Source organism: Triticum aestivum, chromosome 6B (assembly GCF_018294505.1).
Source record: "Triticum aestivum cultivar Chinese Spring chromosome 6B, IWGSC CS RefSeq v2.1, whole genome shotgun sequence".
Classification (NCBI taxonomy): domain Eukaryota; kingdom Viridiplantae; phylum Streptophyta; class Magnoliopsida; order Poales; family Poaceae; genus Triticum; species Triticum aestivum.
Window position 1 is genome coordinate 24,260,498 of NC_057810.1, and position 16,091 is coordinate 24,276,588.

General features: G+C 45.8%; 1 protein-coding gene and 1 pseudogene across 1 annotated transcript; both read left to right on the plus strand.

Annotated features, from left to right (window-relative positions):
• Window positions 1-7,376: 7,376 nt before the first annotated feature.
• On the plus strand, window positions 7,377-12,223 carry LOC123138664 (aminopeptidase M1-C-like; annotated as a pseudogene).
• A 1,484-nt stretch (window positions 12,224-13,707) lies between these two features.
• On the plus strand, window positions 13,708-15,178 carry LOC123133222 (uncharacterized). The gene is made up of 3 exons (XM_044552746.1): window positions 13,708-14,130; window positions 14,212-14,330; window positions 14,637-15,178. The coding sequence occupies exons 1-3, from the start codon at window positions 13,743-13,745 to the stop codon at window positions 15,036-15,038; spliced, it is 909 nt and encodes a 302-aa protein (XP_044408681.1). The 5' UTR covers window positions 13,708-13,742; the 3' UTR covers window positions 15,039-15,178.
• Window positions 15,179-16,091: the final 913 nt, after the last annotated feature.

Below are 16,091 nucleotides of genomic sequence, written 5' to 3' on the forward strand. Positions count from 1 at the left end.
AAGAAAATTAAATAATCATTGGTCAGATGTGGAAAAGGATGGAAACGTATCTGGTGCACCAAGGCAATTGGTGTTACCGGTGCATCGGACCCTGGTGCACATTCAAAAATATTCAGAAAAATCCGCAAAAAAAATTAGTGTATCGACACAACATCAATGTATGTTGTCGCAAAAATTTAAATCAAAATTCAAAACAATGCTCAAGATACAAAGATGACAAATTTGACCTCAATGTGCTAATGGGCTAAAAATGAAGCCCAACTTGTGTTATGTACTATTCAGTGTCAAATTTGTTATTTTTATATCTCAAGCAATGTTTCAAATATTGATTTAAATTTTTGTGACAACGTACATTGATGTTGTGTCAATGCACTAGATTTTTTTCCGGATTTTTTCGAACATTTTTTAATGTGCAACGGGCGACCGGTGCACCGGTAGCACAAATTGCCCCGGTGCACCAGATACATTCCCGGAAAAGGATACCGAGCATATCTTAATTTTGAGTTCTCTTTTAATCAAACACTGGTGCGGCCACGGCCACGACCACGATCGCCACCACCATTGTTACGGGCGCCACCAGAGCCGCGGCCAGTGGGGGGAGCACGGTCACCGCGATCAGAGCGGTCGCCACGATCACCGCGGCCGCCGCGGTCAGGGTTGGAGCTGGGACCGCCGGAGACGGTGAGGGCCGTGGATCCGGCCTCGGACGCGTGAAGGTTGATGTTGTACTCCGCAAGCTCCAGCCGAGAGCGAGTGACGGCGAAGGGAGGCAGGGGAACCGTGTCGCCGAGGATCGTGCGGATGGTGTCGAAGCGGGCGTCGAGGCCGTGCAGGAGCTGCATCGTGAGATCGTGGTCGTGGACGGTGTTGCCGGTGTCCGCGAGACCATCGGCGAGCGCCTTGAGGCGCCGGGCGTACTCCGAGATGGTGAGGTCGCCCTGCTTTAGGTTGCGAAATTGGCGAGTGAGATGCAGGTATTGGGCCCCTGGTTGGCCTGGAAGTAGTCCCGGATGCAAGTCCAGGCGGTGTAGGCGTCGCCGGCGCCGCCCATGATGAGCTCGAGGAGGGGATCGGCTAGTGTGAAGAGAATCCAGAGGAGCAGGCGGTGGTTGATGGAGAGCCAGGAAGGATCGGGTGTGGCAGGGGGCGGGTGGAGGACGTGGTCCTGGACGCGGTGCTGAAGAAGGACACAGTTGAAGAACGTGCGCCACTTGATGTAGTTGTTCTGGGAGGGATCGAATTTGAATGTGATGTGGTTGGAGATGTGGTCTTGATGAAAATTGAGGAGGTAAGGATCAGCAGGGGGAACGACCATGGTCGAGAGAGCGGAAGTGGCAGCGGGAGGGGAGGAACCAGGAGGAGGGGAGGACCTGGCGACGGCGTCGACGGCCGCGGCGGCGGCGGCGTCAGGAGCAGAGAGGTCGCCGAAGATGTCCTCAAACGCCATGGAGAACTGATACCAAGTTGAAGAGTAGAGTGGCTGAATATGCTGCTATTGTATTGATATTCAGAGATTGTTACAGAGTACAATATATAGAGGGAGAGAGCCCAACGTCTCCCGTGAGAAGAGGCACGCAGGCCACAATGGGAGAGTGGTTAGCGATCCTAAGATCTAGAGGAGGTACAACAGCTTACAGAATACAAAGGGCTATGTACAGACACATTGATACAGCACTGATACATACATGTTAACACCCCCCGCAGTCGGAACACCGCCCGGGTGGATGTTTAGACTGGCTCGAAAGTCGATGAAGATCGCAGAAGGGAGGCCCTTGGTGAAGATGTCCGCATATTGAGAGCCTGAAGGAACGTGCAAAACGCGCGACCCTGTCCCGAACGAAATGCAAGTCGATCTCCACATGTTTTGTACGCTGGTGCTGGACAGGGTTCGAGGAGAGATACGTCGCACTGATGTTGTCACAGTAGACCACAGTAGCACGAGAAGGTGGGCGACGGAGCTCGTGGAGAAGTTGTCGAAGCCATGTAGTTTCCGCAACACAATTAGCAACCGCGCGGTATTCAGCCTCCGCACTAGAACGGGATACCGTAGGTTGCCTATTAGATGACCACGAGACCAAGTTAGACCCAAGAAAGACACAAAACCCGGAGGTAGATTTCCGAGTGTCGGGACAACCGGCCCAATCAGCGTCGAAATAAGCAATGAGCCTTTGGGATGGTGATGTGTAGAGTTGGAGGCCGTAGTGGGAGGTGCCCTGAAGATAGCTAAGGATGTGTTTGAGCAACTGAAAGTGGGTGGTGCGTGGAGCATGCATGAAGAGACAAGCATGTTGGACGGCGTAGGAGATGTCCGGTCGGGTTAAGGTGAGATATTGGAGGGCACCTGCTAAATTGCGGTAAAGTGTGGGGTTGGAGAGAGGATCACCATCATGCGCGGAGAGTTTTGCTTTTGTGTTATGGGGGTGGAAATGGGGTTGCATTGCAACATATTGGCTCGATCTAAAATCTCAAGAACATACTGTTGTTGGGGTAGGAACAGCCCGGAGGAATTACGGGTAACATTGACACCAAGAAAATGGTGAATATCACCAAGGTCCGACATGGCAAACTCAGTCTTGAGAGAAGAGATGACGGAGTTGAGAGTTGGAATGTTGTTGGCGGTGATAATAATGTCATCTACATAGAGTAGAAGATAGGCAACCGAAGAGCCATGGTGAAAATGAAGAGAGAGGGGTCACACCGGGAGGAAACAAATCCCAAGGAAAGAAGGAAGGACTGAAACCGTAAAAACCAAGTACGAGGAGCTTGCTTCAACCCGTATAGAGACTTCTTAAGAAGGCAAACATGGTTGGGACGGGATGAGTCAATGAACCCCGTTGGTTGGTGACAGTAAACGGTTTCGCCAAGATCACCATGAAGAAAGGCGTTTTTGACATCGAGTTGATGGATGGGCCAGGAGTGTGCGGTGGCAATGCTGAGGACGACGCGCACGGTAGCCGGTTTAACAACTGGACTGAAAGTCTCCGTGTAGTCAACACCCGCCTGTTGGGTGAACCCACGAAGAACCCAACGTGCCTTGTACCGAGAGAGCGAGCCATCCGGATTGAACTTGTGGCGAAAGATCCATTTTTCGGTCACCACGTTGACACCTGCAGGACGAGGAACCAAACTCCAAGTATCGTTCTTTAGCAAAGCATTATGTTCAGCAAGCATAGCATCATACCAATGGTGATTTTTTAAGGCAGATTTATATGAGGAGGGAAGAGGAGAAATGGCAGGAGAGGAAGTCAGGGAGAAGAGACGGCGTGGTTGAGCGAAGCCACGTTTGGCCCTAGTTGTCATTTTATGTGAATTAATGGGAGGGGCGACGTGGAGGACTAGGAGTGGATGGCGCTGTATGCGAGGAGGATGCGGTGGGGCCCGAAGCAGATGGGGCAGGTGAGGCAGGCGCGGGAGCAGCGGCAGATCCGAGGGAGATTGCGGGGGGCGATCCGAGGGAGGCTGACGCGGGCGGGGAAACCGGGCCGGGCGAGTGGGAGTGGGCCGCGTCGCATGCGGGAGTGGGGTTGGCAGGCACGGTCGGCTCGGTGGGGGAACGAGCGGACGCGTGGGAGGCGGGGTTAGGCGGATCAGTGGGCGAGGTAGATTTGGTGGGGCCGCTGGCGGACGAGGTAGGTGGGTTGGGGATCCCGGAGTGGATCGTGCGCGTGGGTGGGTGCGTAGAGGTCGGATTGGTGTGGAGGATGGGTTTGTGGGCGCCGGTGTGGGAGATTGGTAAGGAAAAATCATCTCATCAAAAATAACTTGCCTAGAGATGATGACGCGTCGGGAAGTGAGATCAAAGCATCGGTACCCTTTGTGCTTTAAGGGATACCCGAGAAAAACACACCGGGTGGAGCGTGGCGCTAGTTTGTGTGGGGTGGTGGCGTAAAGATTAGGAAAACACAAACAACCGAAAACGTGAAGGTGATCGTAGCGAGGGTGGACGCCGGTGAGAAGAAAAGAAGGGGGTGTAAGGTGAGGTTTTAGTAGTAGGACGGCGGTTAAGTAGGTGTGTGGCAGTGTGTAAGGCCTCGACCCAAAATGGTGGAGGGAGAGAGGTATGGATGAGCAAGGTGCATACTACATCGTTCGTTGTGCGGATCATGCGTTCGGCCTTGCCATTTTGGGGAGAGGTATGGGGGCAGGAGAGGCGATAGACAATGCCATGGTCGGAAAAGAAGGTACGAAGGGACGTGTTGATGAATTCACCGCCGTTATCACATTGCATGCACTTGATGAGAGTGTTAAATTGTGTGAGAATGTAAGTAAAAAAGCGGTGGAGGGTGGAGGAGGTCTCGGATTTGTTGCGTAGGGGAAAAGACCAAGAGTAATGTGAAAAATCATCAAGTACAATAAGGTAGTATTGATAACCCGAAAAGCTCGTAACGGGAGCGGTCCATAGATCACAGTGAATAAGTTGGAAAGGAGCACTAGTACAATTATTTGAAGAAGTGAAAGAAAGACGAGGCTGCCGTCCAAGTTGGCAGGCCGTACATGGTGATCTAGCAGCATTATTACAATCGGGAAGAAAATCTTGGGAAATAGAAGCTAATGAGGCCTTGCCCGGATGGCCAAGGCGTTGGTGCAACAGATCACCGGAAGTGGTGAAGAAGGCAGCGCCGCCAATGGAGTGCTTGCCATAAAACGGGTAGAGAGGACCGGGCCTACTGGACGTCATGATGTGTCTCCTGGTGGGAAAGTCCTTCAGAGAAAAACCGGAGGGGTTAAACTCAACAGAGACATTGTTATCGGAAGAAAGTTTACGAACAGAGATAAGATCCTTAACGATAGAAGGGCAGACAACTACATCGTGGAGAGAGAGATTTGTGGGAGGGAGAGAGGTGGAGCCGATGCCAGTAATGGGGAGGCGATCACCGTTGCTGACAATTATGTTTTGAAAAAGGACGGAACGAGGAGAGGGTACCTGCGTTACCCGTGACGTGTGTGGCGGCACTGGAGTCGAGGATCCAATCGGCGCTCTGTTGGGAAAGGTCGTGCTGGCTGTAGGCCTGATGGAGCAGGGCTGCGTGATCCCAGCCAGGAGCGTCGAGCGGGAGCGATGAGGGACCCGGCTGCTGCGGGCCGGAGTACATCAGGGGGTAGGCCTGCGAGTGAACACCCGGGCGCGGTCCGAGGACGCCAGCGGCATTCGGAGGGATCCAGCCGGCGCGGGGAGCCGGCAACGCCATGCCGAAGGGAGCGAAGTAGCCGGTCCACGGCGACTGCTGCGAGGGGCTGCGACCACCAGAGTCCGAGCGACCGCGGCCACGACCACGATCGCCACCACCGTTGTCGCGGGCGCCACCAGAGCCGCGGCCAATGGGGGGAGCGCAGTCACCACGATCAGAGCGGTCGCCAAGATCACCGCGGCCGCCGCGGTCAGGGTTGGAGCTGGGACCGCCGGAGACGGTGAGGGCCGCGGATCCGGCGTCGGACGCGCGGAGGTTGATGTTGTACTCCACAAGCTCCAGCCGAGAGCGAGTGACGGCGAAGGGAGGCAGGGGAACCGTGTCGCCGAGGATCGTGCGGATGGTGTCGAAACGGGCGTCAAGGCCGTGCAGGAGCTGCATCATGAGATCGTGGTCGTGGACGGTGTTGCCGGTGTCCACGAGACCGTCGGCGAGCGCCTTGAGGCGCTGGGCGTACACCGAGACGGTGAGGTCGCCCTGCTTTAGGTTGCGAAATTGGCGAGTGAGATGCAGGTATTGGGCCCCCTGGTTGGCCTGGAAGTAGTCCCGGATGCGAGTCCAGGCGGTGTAGGCGTCGCCGGCGCCACCCATGATGAGCTCGAGGAGGGGATCGGCTAGTGTGAAGAGAATCCAGAGGAGCAGGCGGTGGTCGATGGCGAGCCAGGAAGGATCGGGTGTGGCAGGGGGAGGGTGGAGGACGTGGTCCTGGACGCGGTGCTGAAGAAGGACATAGTTGAAGAACTTGCGCCACTTGATGTAGTTGTTGGATCGAGTTTGAAGGTGATGTGGTTGGAGATGTGGTCTTGATGAAAATTGAGGAAGTAAGGATCAGCGGGGGAACGACCATGGTCGAGAGAGCGGAAGTGGCAGCGGGAGGGGAGGAACCAGGAGGAGGGGAGGACTTGGCGACGGCGTCGACGGCCGCGGCGGCGGCGGCGTCAGGAGCAGGGAGGTCGCCGAAGATGTCCTCAAACGTCATGGAGAACTGATACCAAGTTGAAGAGTAGAGTGGCTCAATATGCTGCTATTGTATTGATATTCAGAGATTGTTACAGAGTACAAGAGAGAGCCCAACGTCTCCCGTGAGAAGAGGCACGCAGCCCACAACAGGAGAGTGGTTAGCGATCCTAAGATCTAGGGGAGGTACAACAGCTTACAGAATACAAAGGACTCTGTACAGATACATTGATACAGCACTGATACATACATGTTAACAAAGCCCGTGCCAAGCGCTCCGCTTGAGACATGCCACATGATGCGCGCCGTTTGTTACTAGTAGTACTCTTTGTGGAGGATCGATTGTTATTGCACTCTCTCCATCTCAAGATAGTTGGTGATCACAATCACGCTTGCAACATGCCACATGATGCACGCTGTTTGTTACTAGTGCTCTTTGTGGTTTCTTTTAATCATGTGGCAGCAAATTCGACGAGGTCACTCGGGCCATCTCATGAGCATCCGAGGAGATTATTGCATCACATAGCAGTTCCATTTTTGTTAAAAGAAAATATAGTCCCAAACATATTTTTTTTTGAGAAATACATGTAGTTTTATTCATACTCATAACAATACAGGTACACATTTTTTATAGAAAAAACACCTCTCCATATATTAATTCAATAAAACGTTATTACAACCATGTAGCGCTGAAAACTATTCCAAAGAATATTGTCTGATCAACTATCAAAACTAAATTTAGCAATTTCATGCGCCACCGCATTGGCCTTCCTATTAATTTTAGACAATTTGAAGCTGTTCAAAAGCTTGATGATGACAAACGCTTCCTTGTTGAGGTCAACCAGTGGTGATTTGTGAAAACTTTATGTTGCAAGGGAAGAAACCACAAACGCTTTCTTTTGCAGGTAAACGCTTCCTTGTTGAGGTCAACCAGTGGTGATTTGTGAAAACTTTATGTTGCAAGGGAAGAAACCACAAACGCTTTCTTTTACAGGTACACCGGTTTGGATCTAAGATCCAAGAAAATACAAATTAACTCCTATAACTAAGAATTGCAACAAAATCTTTTGGAAACACTTTCTTGGAGGTATCAAACTGTGCTAGAAAAAATATTTCAAAGACTTTGCTATAAAGGTTGCAATTGGACTGGAGCAATGATGTTGTCGCTCTTGCACCCGCACGAACATTACACATAAGGGCTTTTGAAAGCGCCTTGAGTTACCATGATCGATGAACGTACTTGGGCCGAGGATTATCCCCTAGAAGTGCAGTCCGTCGAATCATGATATCTACAACATCGTGTCGATGAAAGATTTCAGATCCACAAAGAATCAAACCAACAATTTTTTTGACACACCAACAAAAACTCATCAAATCTAAATAATCAGATCGGTGAGGAGGACAAAAAGCTCTCTAACCTCATGGCACCGCAAAAATAACGTGAGTAAATATATTCTCACAAAATACCGTCCCAAACATGGTCTCTCAAACCCTATGGAAGTAGCCAAGAATTGCATGTGTTGGTAATATTTTAATTATCCAAGTCTTAAAATGCATTAGTATGTATTAACCCAGAGAAACCGTTCACTTCCTTGAAAAATAGAAGAAATATATTGTTGCCTAACTTCTACACGCCTATGATTTCAACTGTTGCCTAATACAACGTTCCTTGCTGACACTGGAGTAGTTCTATCCCTATGTATTTATAATAGTCTCTGTTTGCTTTGTAGGGAGTAAATCTCAAAGTACCTTCTTGTGTGTCGAAGCTTGTCTCCGGGCCCCTGCCAGCAATCAAAACTGACTCACCTGACCAGTTCCGCAGCAAGCTTCGACTCCCACACTTTGCGAAGCCAAGCCACTATGAGCTACATTTCCGCCCCAACCTCGTCTCTTACACCTTCTCCGGTGTGGTGGCAGTCAATGTCACCGTCATAACACCCACCCGTTTCCTCGTTCTCAATGTTGTGGAACTCATGGTTGACCCTGCTTCCATAAAATTTAAGGTATACAATGGTCCACCGACATGTAAAGGAAAGACAAGCTCTCAAAAGATGTTTCATTCCCCACATCACATAATAAATCTTGTCTTGATTAGTTATGTATGGCTATTGCGGTGTTTAGTGCCGACCGAGGTGGTGTTTTTTAAGGATGATCAAATTATGGTGATTGGTTTTCAGAAAGAGCTTCCAGTAAGTGAAGGTGTGCTCAGGATGCACTTCAATGGCACTCTCAATGATGAGACGAGGGGATTTTTCAAGAGGTATGAGTTCCTTATTGTGTGTGTGTGTGTGTGTGTGTGTGTGTGTGTGTGTGTGTGTGTGTGTGTGTGTGTGTGTGTGTGTGTGTGTGTGTGTGTGTGTGTGTGTGTGTGTGTGTGTGTGTGTGTGTTGGGCAGTGCTATTTTACTGTTCTGGGTAGAATAACTACTTTACACACAAGGCAGAAAAAATAGTAAGCCATGTAGGAAAAATAGCAAGACATGCAAACATGAAAAAATATCAGAACACATATCAACGTATAGCTCATGCTCAGAAAATCCCAATAGATAAAATTTTGCATATCAATCATATGGAGCGATATACCAAAGGAGAGAGAACAACTGAACTACCGGTTTCTATATGTTCGAAACTTGGTAGGACGCCACAATCACTAGCTAGCTTACAACAAGTCATATCAATGTTGAAACTTCAAAATACACTTACATTATGCGTGCACAACTAATATTACTGTTTTTCTTGTTTCATGCTTTTGTTATTTATTTTGCTTTCGGTAGGTATAAGGGGAAGATAGCAAACATGGCGGCGACAAACTTTCAACCCGTGGATGCTCGGCGGTGCTTTCCTTGTTGGGATGAGCTTGCTTTCAAGGTAATTATTATAGCATGATTAATAAGATTTCTAGGTTATCTAGATGCTTGATCTATTTTTGTCCTTCCTTGAGCATCATTGTTCACTAATTCATAAGTTGACTATTTTTTAGGGGTAAGCACTTTTACCTCCTCATCAGAAATATTGACTTTCCCTTCATATGTGCACCATGGCCTCAATAAGGTCAGCTCTATTTCCTAACATGTTCTCTCATGTCATTTGAATATTTCAGGCTAAGTTCAAAATAACATTGGAAGTTCCATCTGAGTTGGTAGCACTGTCCAACATGCATGTATCTAGTTAGATAGTGGTTGGTCCTATCAAGATTGTCGAATTTGAGGAATCGCCTCTAATGTCAACTTACTTAGTTGCCATGGTTGTTGGTATTTTTGACATTGTAGAGCATGTAACATCACATGGTATCAACTCCATTTTTCTTGTTACATTGACATCAACCATTTAAATGTCATTACCACTTTCCATTATTCTATTTCCGGGCACTAGAGTTCGTATGTACACTGAAGTTGGTAAGAGTGAATAAGGGAAATTTGCATTGGATGTTGGAGTGAAGTCATTGGATTTCTATAATGAGTAAGATCAAAACCAACCTTTGTCATTAATTAAAATGGTTTCAAGAGAAGAACATGAACGATTATAATGAAGTCTCTCAAGATATGGATGTTATAGATAGAATAACTAACCAAGTGTTTATTTCGTCAATGTTGTATTTACTTTGGCACTCCTTATGCACTCTCTAAATTGGATATGATTGGTATTAGCAACTTTAGTTGGATGGGCATGGAGAACTATGGATTGGTTACTTTCGAAATCCAAGATTTGCTATTTAATGAGACATCTTCAACATCTACCAAACAACACGAAGGATGGACCATAAGTCATAAAGTTATTTTGTTGCATTATTACATCATTTACTATTCACAACTTAAACAACTTATGTGTTCTTACCTAACCAATTTAGAAGTGAATTACATTATGTAAATTGATAGTGGCTATATTTAACTATTATACCTTTGTTTGGGATTACTGGAGTTTTGTGAAGGCAAGCTTTGTTTATTGATCTAAACACTATTATGTCTAGATTGCCGTTACCGTGGCACATGAATTGGCTCATCAGTGGTGTGGCAATCTTGTAACCATGGAGTGGTGGAATCACTTATGGCTAAGTGAGGGACTTGCTACATGGGTAATTTGATGACTCGACATTTCATGATATGACCAAGCTACTTGCATATATTGAATACACTCATTGTTTTAACAGATGGCCTATCAAGCTGTAGATTCTATTTTTCCTAAATGGAATATTTTGATGGAGTTTCTTGATAGTACAATTTCTACTCTTAAATTGGATTCAATAACTGGGTCACACTCTATCGAGGTAATGACAATGGTTGATACTGTAGCATGGCATGATCATGTGGTTGGAATTGTTATGCATTTGAAATGATGTGCATTAATATTTATACGGACACACTCTATACCTAGACTCTATTTTCTATTGAAACATAAGAATAGGTGGACCTTTCAGTTGATAATGACACATACTCTATTTTCTATTTTCTGCTGAGATTTATTTTTTATCATAGTAGATGATGATAATTTATATATGTTAATCTGAAATCCTAGGACATCATTGGTTAATTCGTTGTTGACTCTTGAAAGGTCCATGGAATATGACAATTTTTCAAAAACTACTGACATAGCAGACAAAAATTGTATTAGGAAAATACATAGTAGATTTATTATTTTAAACAACTAGAAATTGTGCAAAAAGAATTATTTCAAAAACTTTGTATGAATGTTGCCTTCGCTAACTGGGATGCATCTATCAATATTAGCTTGCCATGGATACATCCAACCTAAAGACAATGTGGCAAAACATGACATGTAGCCATCTTTGAAACTAATGATGTTCCAAAGTTGTTCTTTGGGTTATTATTCTTCCAAAAGCAACAGGTTATTCTTGTTTGGGTCATACCCGTCACTAATATGGCATCATGCCCAGGCAATTATTGGTCCAAGTAGCATAGATGACTATTTGGGCTATTCTTCATCCAACCATCATTCAAACTAATGTTGTTCAAAAGTTGGAGTGTGAGAAAGGGTCCAAGGCAATGGTGGTTGAGGCCCCATGCTTCACACCACGACCAACCTCACTCAACATTGCATGCCATGGGAACAATATCTTACACTTGGCACCATTGCTTTTGTGTTCTATCTCTCTTCCCATGTCCAATTTACTAAAAAGTAATAATCATAAATGTTTTACTAGTATTTTAAGATGTAATTTGTTGTCCGTTAAAAAAGACCACTATAGATTTCTTAACAAGAAAGACTAATGTGCGGTCATCTTCTTGAGTTCTCTGGTGAAAGCATTCACAAGAGGAACACTACACAAGGGTTCAAGCTCTTATAGAGTTAAGGGGGTTGGATGGAACAAAGTTTGTGGTATTGTGGCACTATGTGTTGGTAGCTGGGTTGGGGTTGTTCTGTAATACCAACAGTTGGTCTAATTAACATGTTGTTTATATGTGGAGAACAATCTATCTTTGATGTATTAACGGTAGGTGTGTAAACACCGATATTTGGTATTTTGATGTATTAACGGTAGGTGTGTAAACACCGGTATTTGGTATATTGATGTATTAACGGTAGGTGTGTAAACACCGGTATTTGGTATATTGATGGATGCTTATAAAACACTAAAAGTAACGTATGTTCTTACAGAAGACCTTCTCAAATACCTGTAACAAAGTAGGATTTTGCAAGATGTTTCAAACATGTGCAGTCCAGGATGTCATTATTCGTACAAATGCAGGACATAAGTTAGTCAGGGCTAGCATACCCTAAGAGAAGTATCCAATAAATCACAAGTGGGTGGGGTTTAATTTTTTCACTCAGTATGTAGTCTCTCAAAGTTCCGTTTGTAGTTATATGATATTTCTCCTTTATTTGTCTAGTTCTACGAAATTAACTACAGAATATTGAAATTGATACTAATTACTTTTATTCTCATACATTATGTTATACATCAAATTTGGTAATTTCATCAACATAGATTCAGTTGGTTCATTTAAGATTTTTTTACTTTTCTAAATATTGGCTTTTAATCTTCTACATGCCCAGGATCAAATACACCATACCAGTGAAATCTTTGATATATTTGATGACATCAACTATATTAAAGATTAGCCTTTGAATCGTGTTTATTTTCTCAACAGAAAATCGCGTCCAATCCAAAACAGCTATTCATGCTGGACACCCTGCCATGGACTCTTCGAGGGCTGACCTTGGAGCATCACCGGCTCACTGCCGGTCGCCGTCCTCGCCGCCGGTCGCCGTCCTCGTCGCCGTCCTCGCCGCCGCCCGCCCCGCTGCACCGGCCGATCCCCCCTTCCCCTGTGTCTACCCTCCCATGAAGACGACGCCGCTCCTCGCTCGCAACCCCGCCGTTGAAGCTGCATCTCGTGGTCGTTTTGTGGCCCTCGTCGCCATTGGTTGCAACATGGCGTTGCTCCATGGTCGCACCCCACCGTCGTTTGGTTGCAGCCTCGCCGTCAACCCGTCGCAGCCTCGCCGTCATAGCCATTGCTGGCTCTAGGTTGAAGCTTTTTCCATGGTCGGTTGAAGCTTTTTTCTTAGCTGCTTCCAGCTTTTTCATGGGGTTGAAGCTTTTCCGTCATGCCTGTTGAAGCTTTTTTTTTCCCATTGGTTGTAACTTCTACTAGGCCGGTTGAAGCTTTTTCCCATGTCCGTTTTCATATTCGGCTGTACCAGTACCTCACCCTGATTACTCAACGTAGCAAAAAAGTCTGCTGGTTGTAGCAAATAGGTGTGGCGGTTCCAGCAAAAAAGAAGCTCGCCAGTGTCGTCCAACTGATTATAGCGTTGATGGCTAATTTCTATGGTTCCAGCAAAACTTGATGCCGGATGTAGCAATTTGTGTCACTGGATGCAGCTCCGGCGACCTGTTCCCCGCACATAATCTCATCGACTTGTATCATTTTTTGCCGCCGGTTCCTCGGGCGGCGGTAGGGCTAGAGTCCGCCGGCGTCGTGACGGGGTTGGATCTGGAGATGGGTTCTCTCGTTGTGGGACTAGGCCTCGGGTGTAGGCCGTTCTGCTAGGCGGCGGCCGATGTGTAGATGCCTAGATGGACAGATCTCTCTTCTCTGTAGTGTAGTCCGAATGTGTAGTTCTGTACTTCTGTAGTCATGTGCAGTTTTGTTCATGCTGATTTTAGTTACTACTCCTTGACTCACACTATACTACAGATGGGATTATGAACACTATACTGCAGTTTTGTTCTTGCTGTTAGTGTAGAAGAGTTTTGTACTTCATACTGTTTCTTACTGACTGAGTGCTGAATTACTTATGTTTCTTGTTGTGTTCATTGTCTGATTGTAGGCCTCGGCGTGTCAAGCACAGCATCAACAGCCCATGGACAAGCTGCCATTGCGAATGCGAAATCAAAAGACCCAGGATGGAAATATTGCATTTGCCCGGATGAAAACAAGAAGAATTCACTTAGGTGCATCTATTGTAATAATCTGTACACCAATGGTATTACTCGGATCAAGTTCCACCTTGGAAACATTCCGAATTCTGGTGTTCTACCTTGCACAAAAGTGCCTGCTGATGTAAGGGATAAAATTGTTGAGTAGACATTGCTGTCAAGTTCTTTGAGCCATTGGCTAATTTGCTCAGGAAGATGGACAGCGATGTACCGGCTATGGGATTCATATACGGCGCCTTTTTGGATGCCAAGCAAGAGATCAAAACTAAATTTGAAAATGAACAAGGATCTTGTTTTCAGGAAGTGTTGGATATTGTGGATAAAAGATGGGACAGCAAGTTGAAGGGGCCACTACATAGGGCCGGATACTTCTTAAATCCATACTACTACTATGAAAACAAGAAGCAAATTGAGTTAGATGGATCATTTGAAGCTGGGCTTGTAACTTGCATGGAAAAAATGGTTGAAGATGTTGTCCTTCAAGACAAAATCAATGATGAGCTTGTGGCATATCGAAAGGAACAGGGGACATTTGGAAGAGAAATTGCCAAAAGGCAGCGGAGAAACAAAAGCTTTGATCCAGGTGCATATTCACATTTTTATCAATTCTCAAATCTGATCTTACAATGGTTTATTAACTATGGTTTTATACTTTTGAATGAAGCTCAATGGTGGTCCAGTCATGGGTCAGATTCACCAAATCTCAGAGTATTGGCGATGCGGATTTTGAGTTTGACATGCAGCTCCTCCGCTTGTGAGAGGAATTTTAGTGTTTTTCAGCAGGTAAGAAAGAAGTACAATTTATCCTGTTCTCAACTTCTCATATTAGTGCCCTTGAAAAATATTTGCCTATGTTATGCTAGCAAACTTGATTTGTTCTCAACTTCATAGAAGTGTCCTGTTGTCCGTGTTGTAAATGTACGCAATCCTGGTGTTCGTGTTGCTTGATATGAATTGATGGCTGGTTTGTGCTGTACAGTGTATAACTTTCCTTGATGTAGAATATATTTCCTTGCTTCCTTACTGTGATAACATATTTGTTTCCTTGCAAACTTGCCATGTTGCTTACTTGGTTGCTGTTACCTATAGATTCACACAAAGAAACACAACAGGCTGCTTTATAATAAAATGAGAGACCTTGTTTTTATCAAGTTCAACTCCAAACTCAAACAAAAGAGAAAGATGAAAAACAGGGACCCGATTGTGGACCACACATTTGTAGATGTTGTAGAAGATGAAGATAATGAGTGGATCACATGTATTGTGCCTCATGAACCTGATGAAGTTGTAGAAGTTGCAGCATCAACATCACAAGGAGCAGTTGGTGCATCAAAAAGAAAGAGAGCGTCCCAATCTCGCCCTCGGAAGAAGAAAAAACTGCTCCCTGTTTTTCGTGAAGATGAGTTGGAGTCAGCTAGTTCTTCTTCTGAATCGGAAGATGATGCCATGCATTCACCATCTGGTTCATCAAATGAGAGTGATTCTGAATAATTTCCAAGTTGTCGTTGTATTGTATTGTTTACTTGTTGGCTTGTTGCCTTGTTGGCTAGTTCATCTTTAAACTGATATGTTGTACTATTGTCGTCCTATGGCAGTTGTTGTTGCCCTTCTAGTTTTTTGGACAAGTAATTTCGCATATGTCGCTATGGACTGTTGTATTGTTATGTTCTCCATCTAGTTCATCATAAAACTACTATGTTGTATTGTTATTGTTGTTCATCTTAATTAGTTATGCATGTATGGCTCCTGAAAAAAAATATTAGATGTTGAAATCCTTATTTTTTGGGATATATTTGGCTTTTTTTTTAAAACGCTATTTTGAATATAGCACGCTATAGCATGCTATAACTTGTATAGCATTTGGAGAAGGGCCACGCTATTTTAAATAGCACGCTATTCAAAACATTGGCTGCTTCCAGCTTTTTCATGGGGTTGAAGCTTTTCCGTCATGCCTGTTGAAGCTTTTTTTTTCCCATTGGTTGTAACTTCTACTAGGCCGGTTGAAGCTTTTTCCCATGTCCGTTTTCATATTCGGCTGTACCAGTACCTCACCCTGATTACTCAACGTAGCAAAAAAGTCTGCTGGTTGTAGCAAATAGGTGTGGCGGTTCCAGCAAAAAAGAAGCTCGCCAGTGTCGTCCAACTGATTATAGCGTTGATGGCTAATTTCTATGGTTCCAGCAAAACTTGATGCCGGATGTAGCAATTTGTGTCACTGGATGCAGCTCCGGCGACCTGTTCCCCGCACATAATCTCATCGACTTGTATCATTTTTTGCCGCCGGTTCCAGCACACCAGATAGCCGGTTCCAGCACGGGCGCACAGTGGTTGTAGCACCGCGATATCGAGGTCGTAGCAGTGCACGACGCCAGTCACAACACCGCTCGCCATGGTTGTAGCACACTCCACGACGGCGACGAGGCCCTGGTTGTAGCAATATCGAGGGGCTCGCCGGCCAAGACAGAGAGGAAATTGCTGGTGAGCGTGGCCATGAAATCGACGACCAACGACGTGTCCTTGTAGCAGCCTCATGTGGTTTTATTG

Excerpts from the sequence above, each read along its gene's own strand:
- LOC123133222 (XM_044552746.1), top strand. The coding sequence starts at position 13,743 with ATGGACAGCGATGTACCGGCTATGGGATTCATATACGGCGCCTTTTTG. Across the intron at positions 14,131-14,211 it reads AAACAAAAGCTTTGATCCAG|CTCAATGGTGGTCCAGTCAT; the intron begins GTGCATATTCAC and ends TTTTGAATGAAG. Across the intron at positions 14,331-14,636 it reads ATTTTAGTGTTTTTCAGCAG|ATTCACACAAAGAAACACAA; the intron begins GTAAGAAAGAAG and ends TGTTACCTATAG.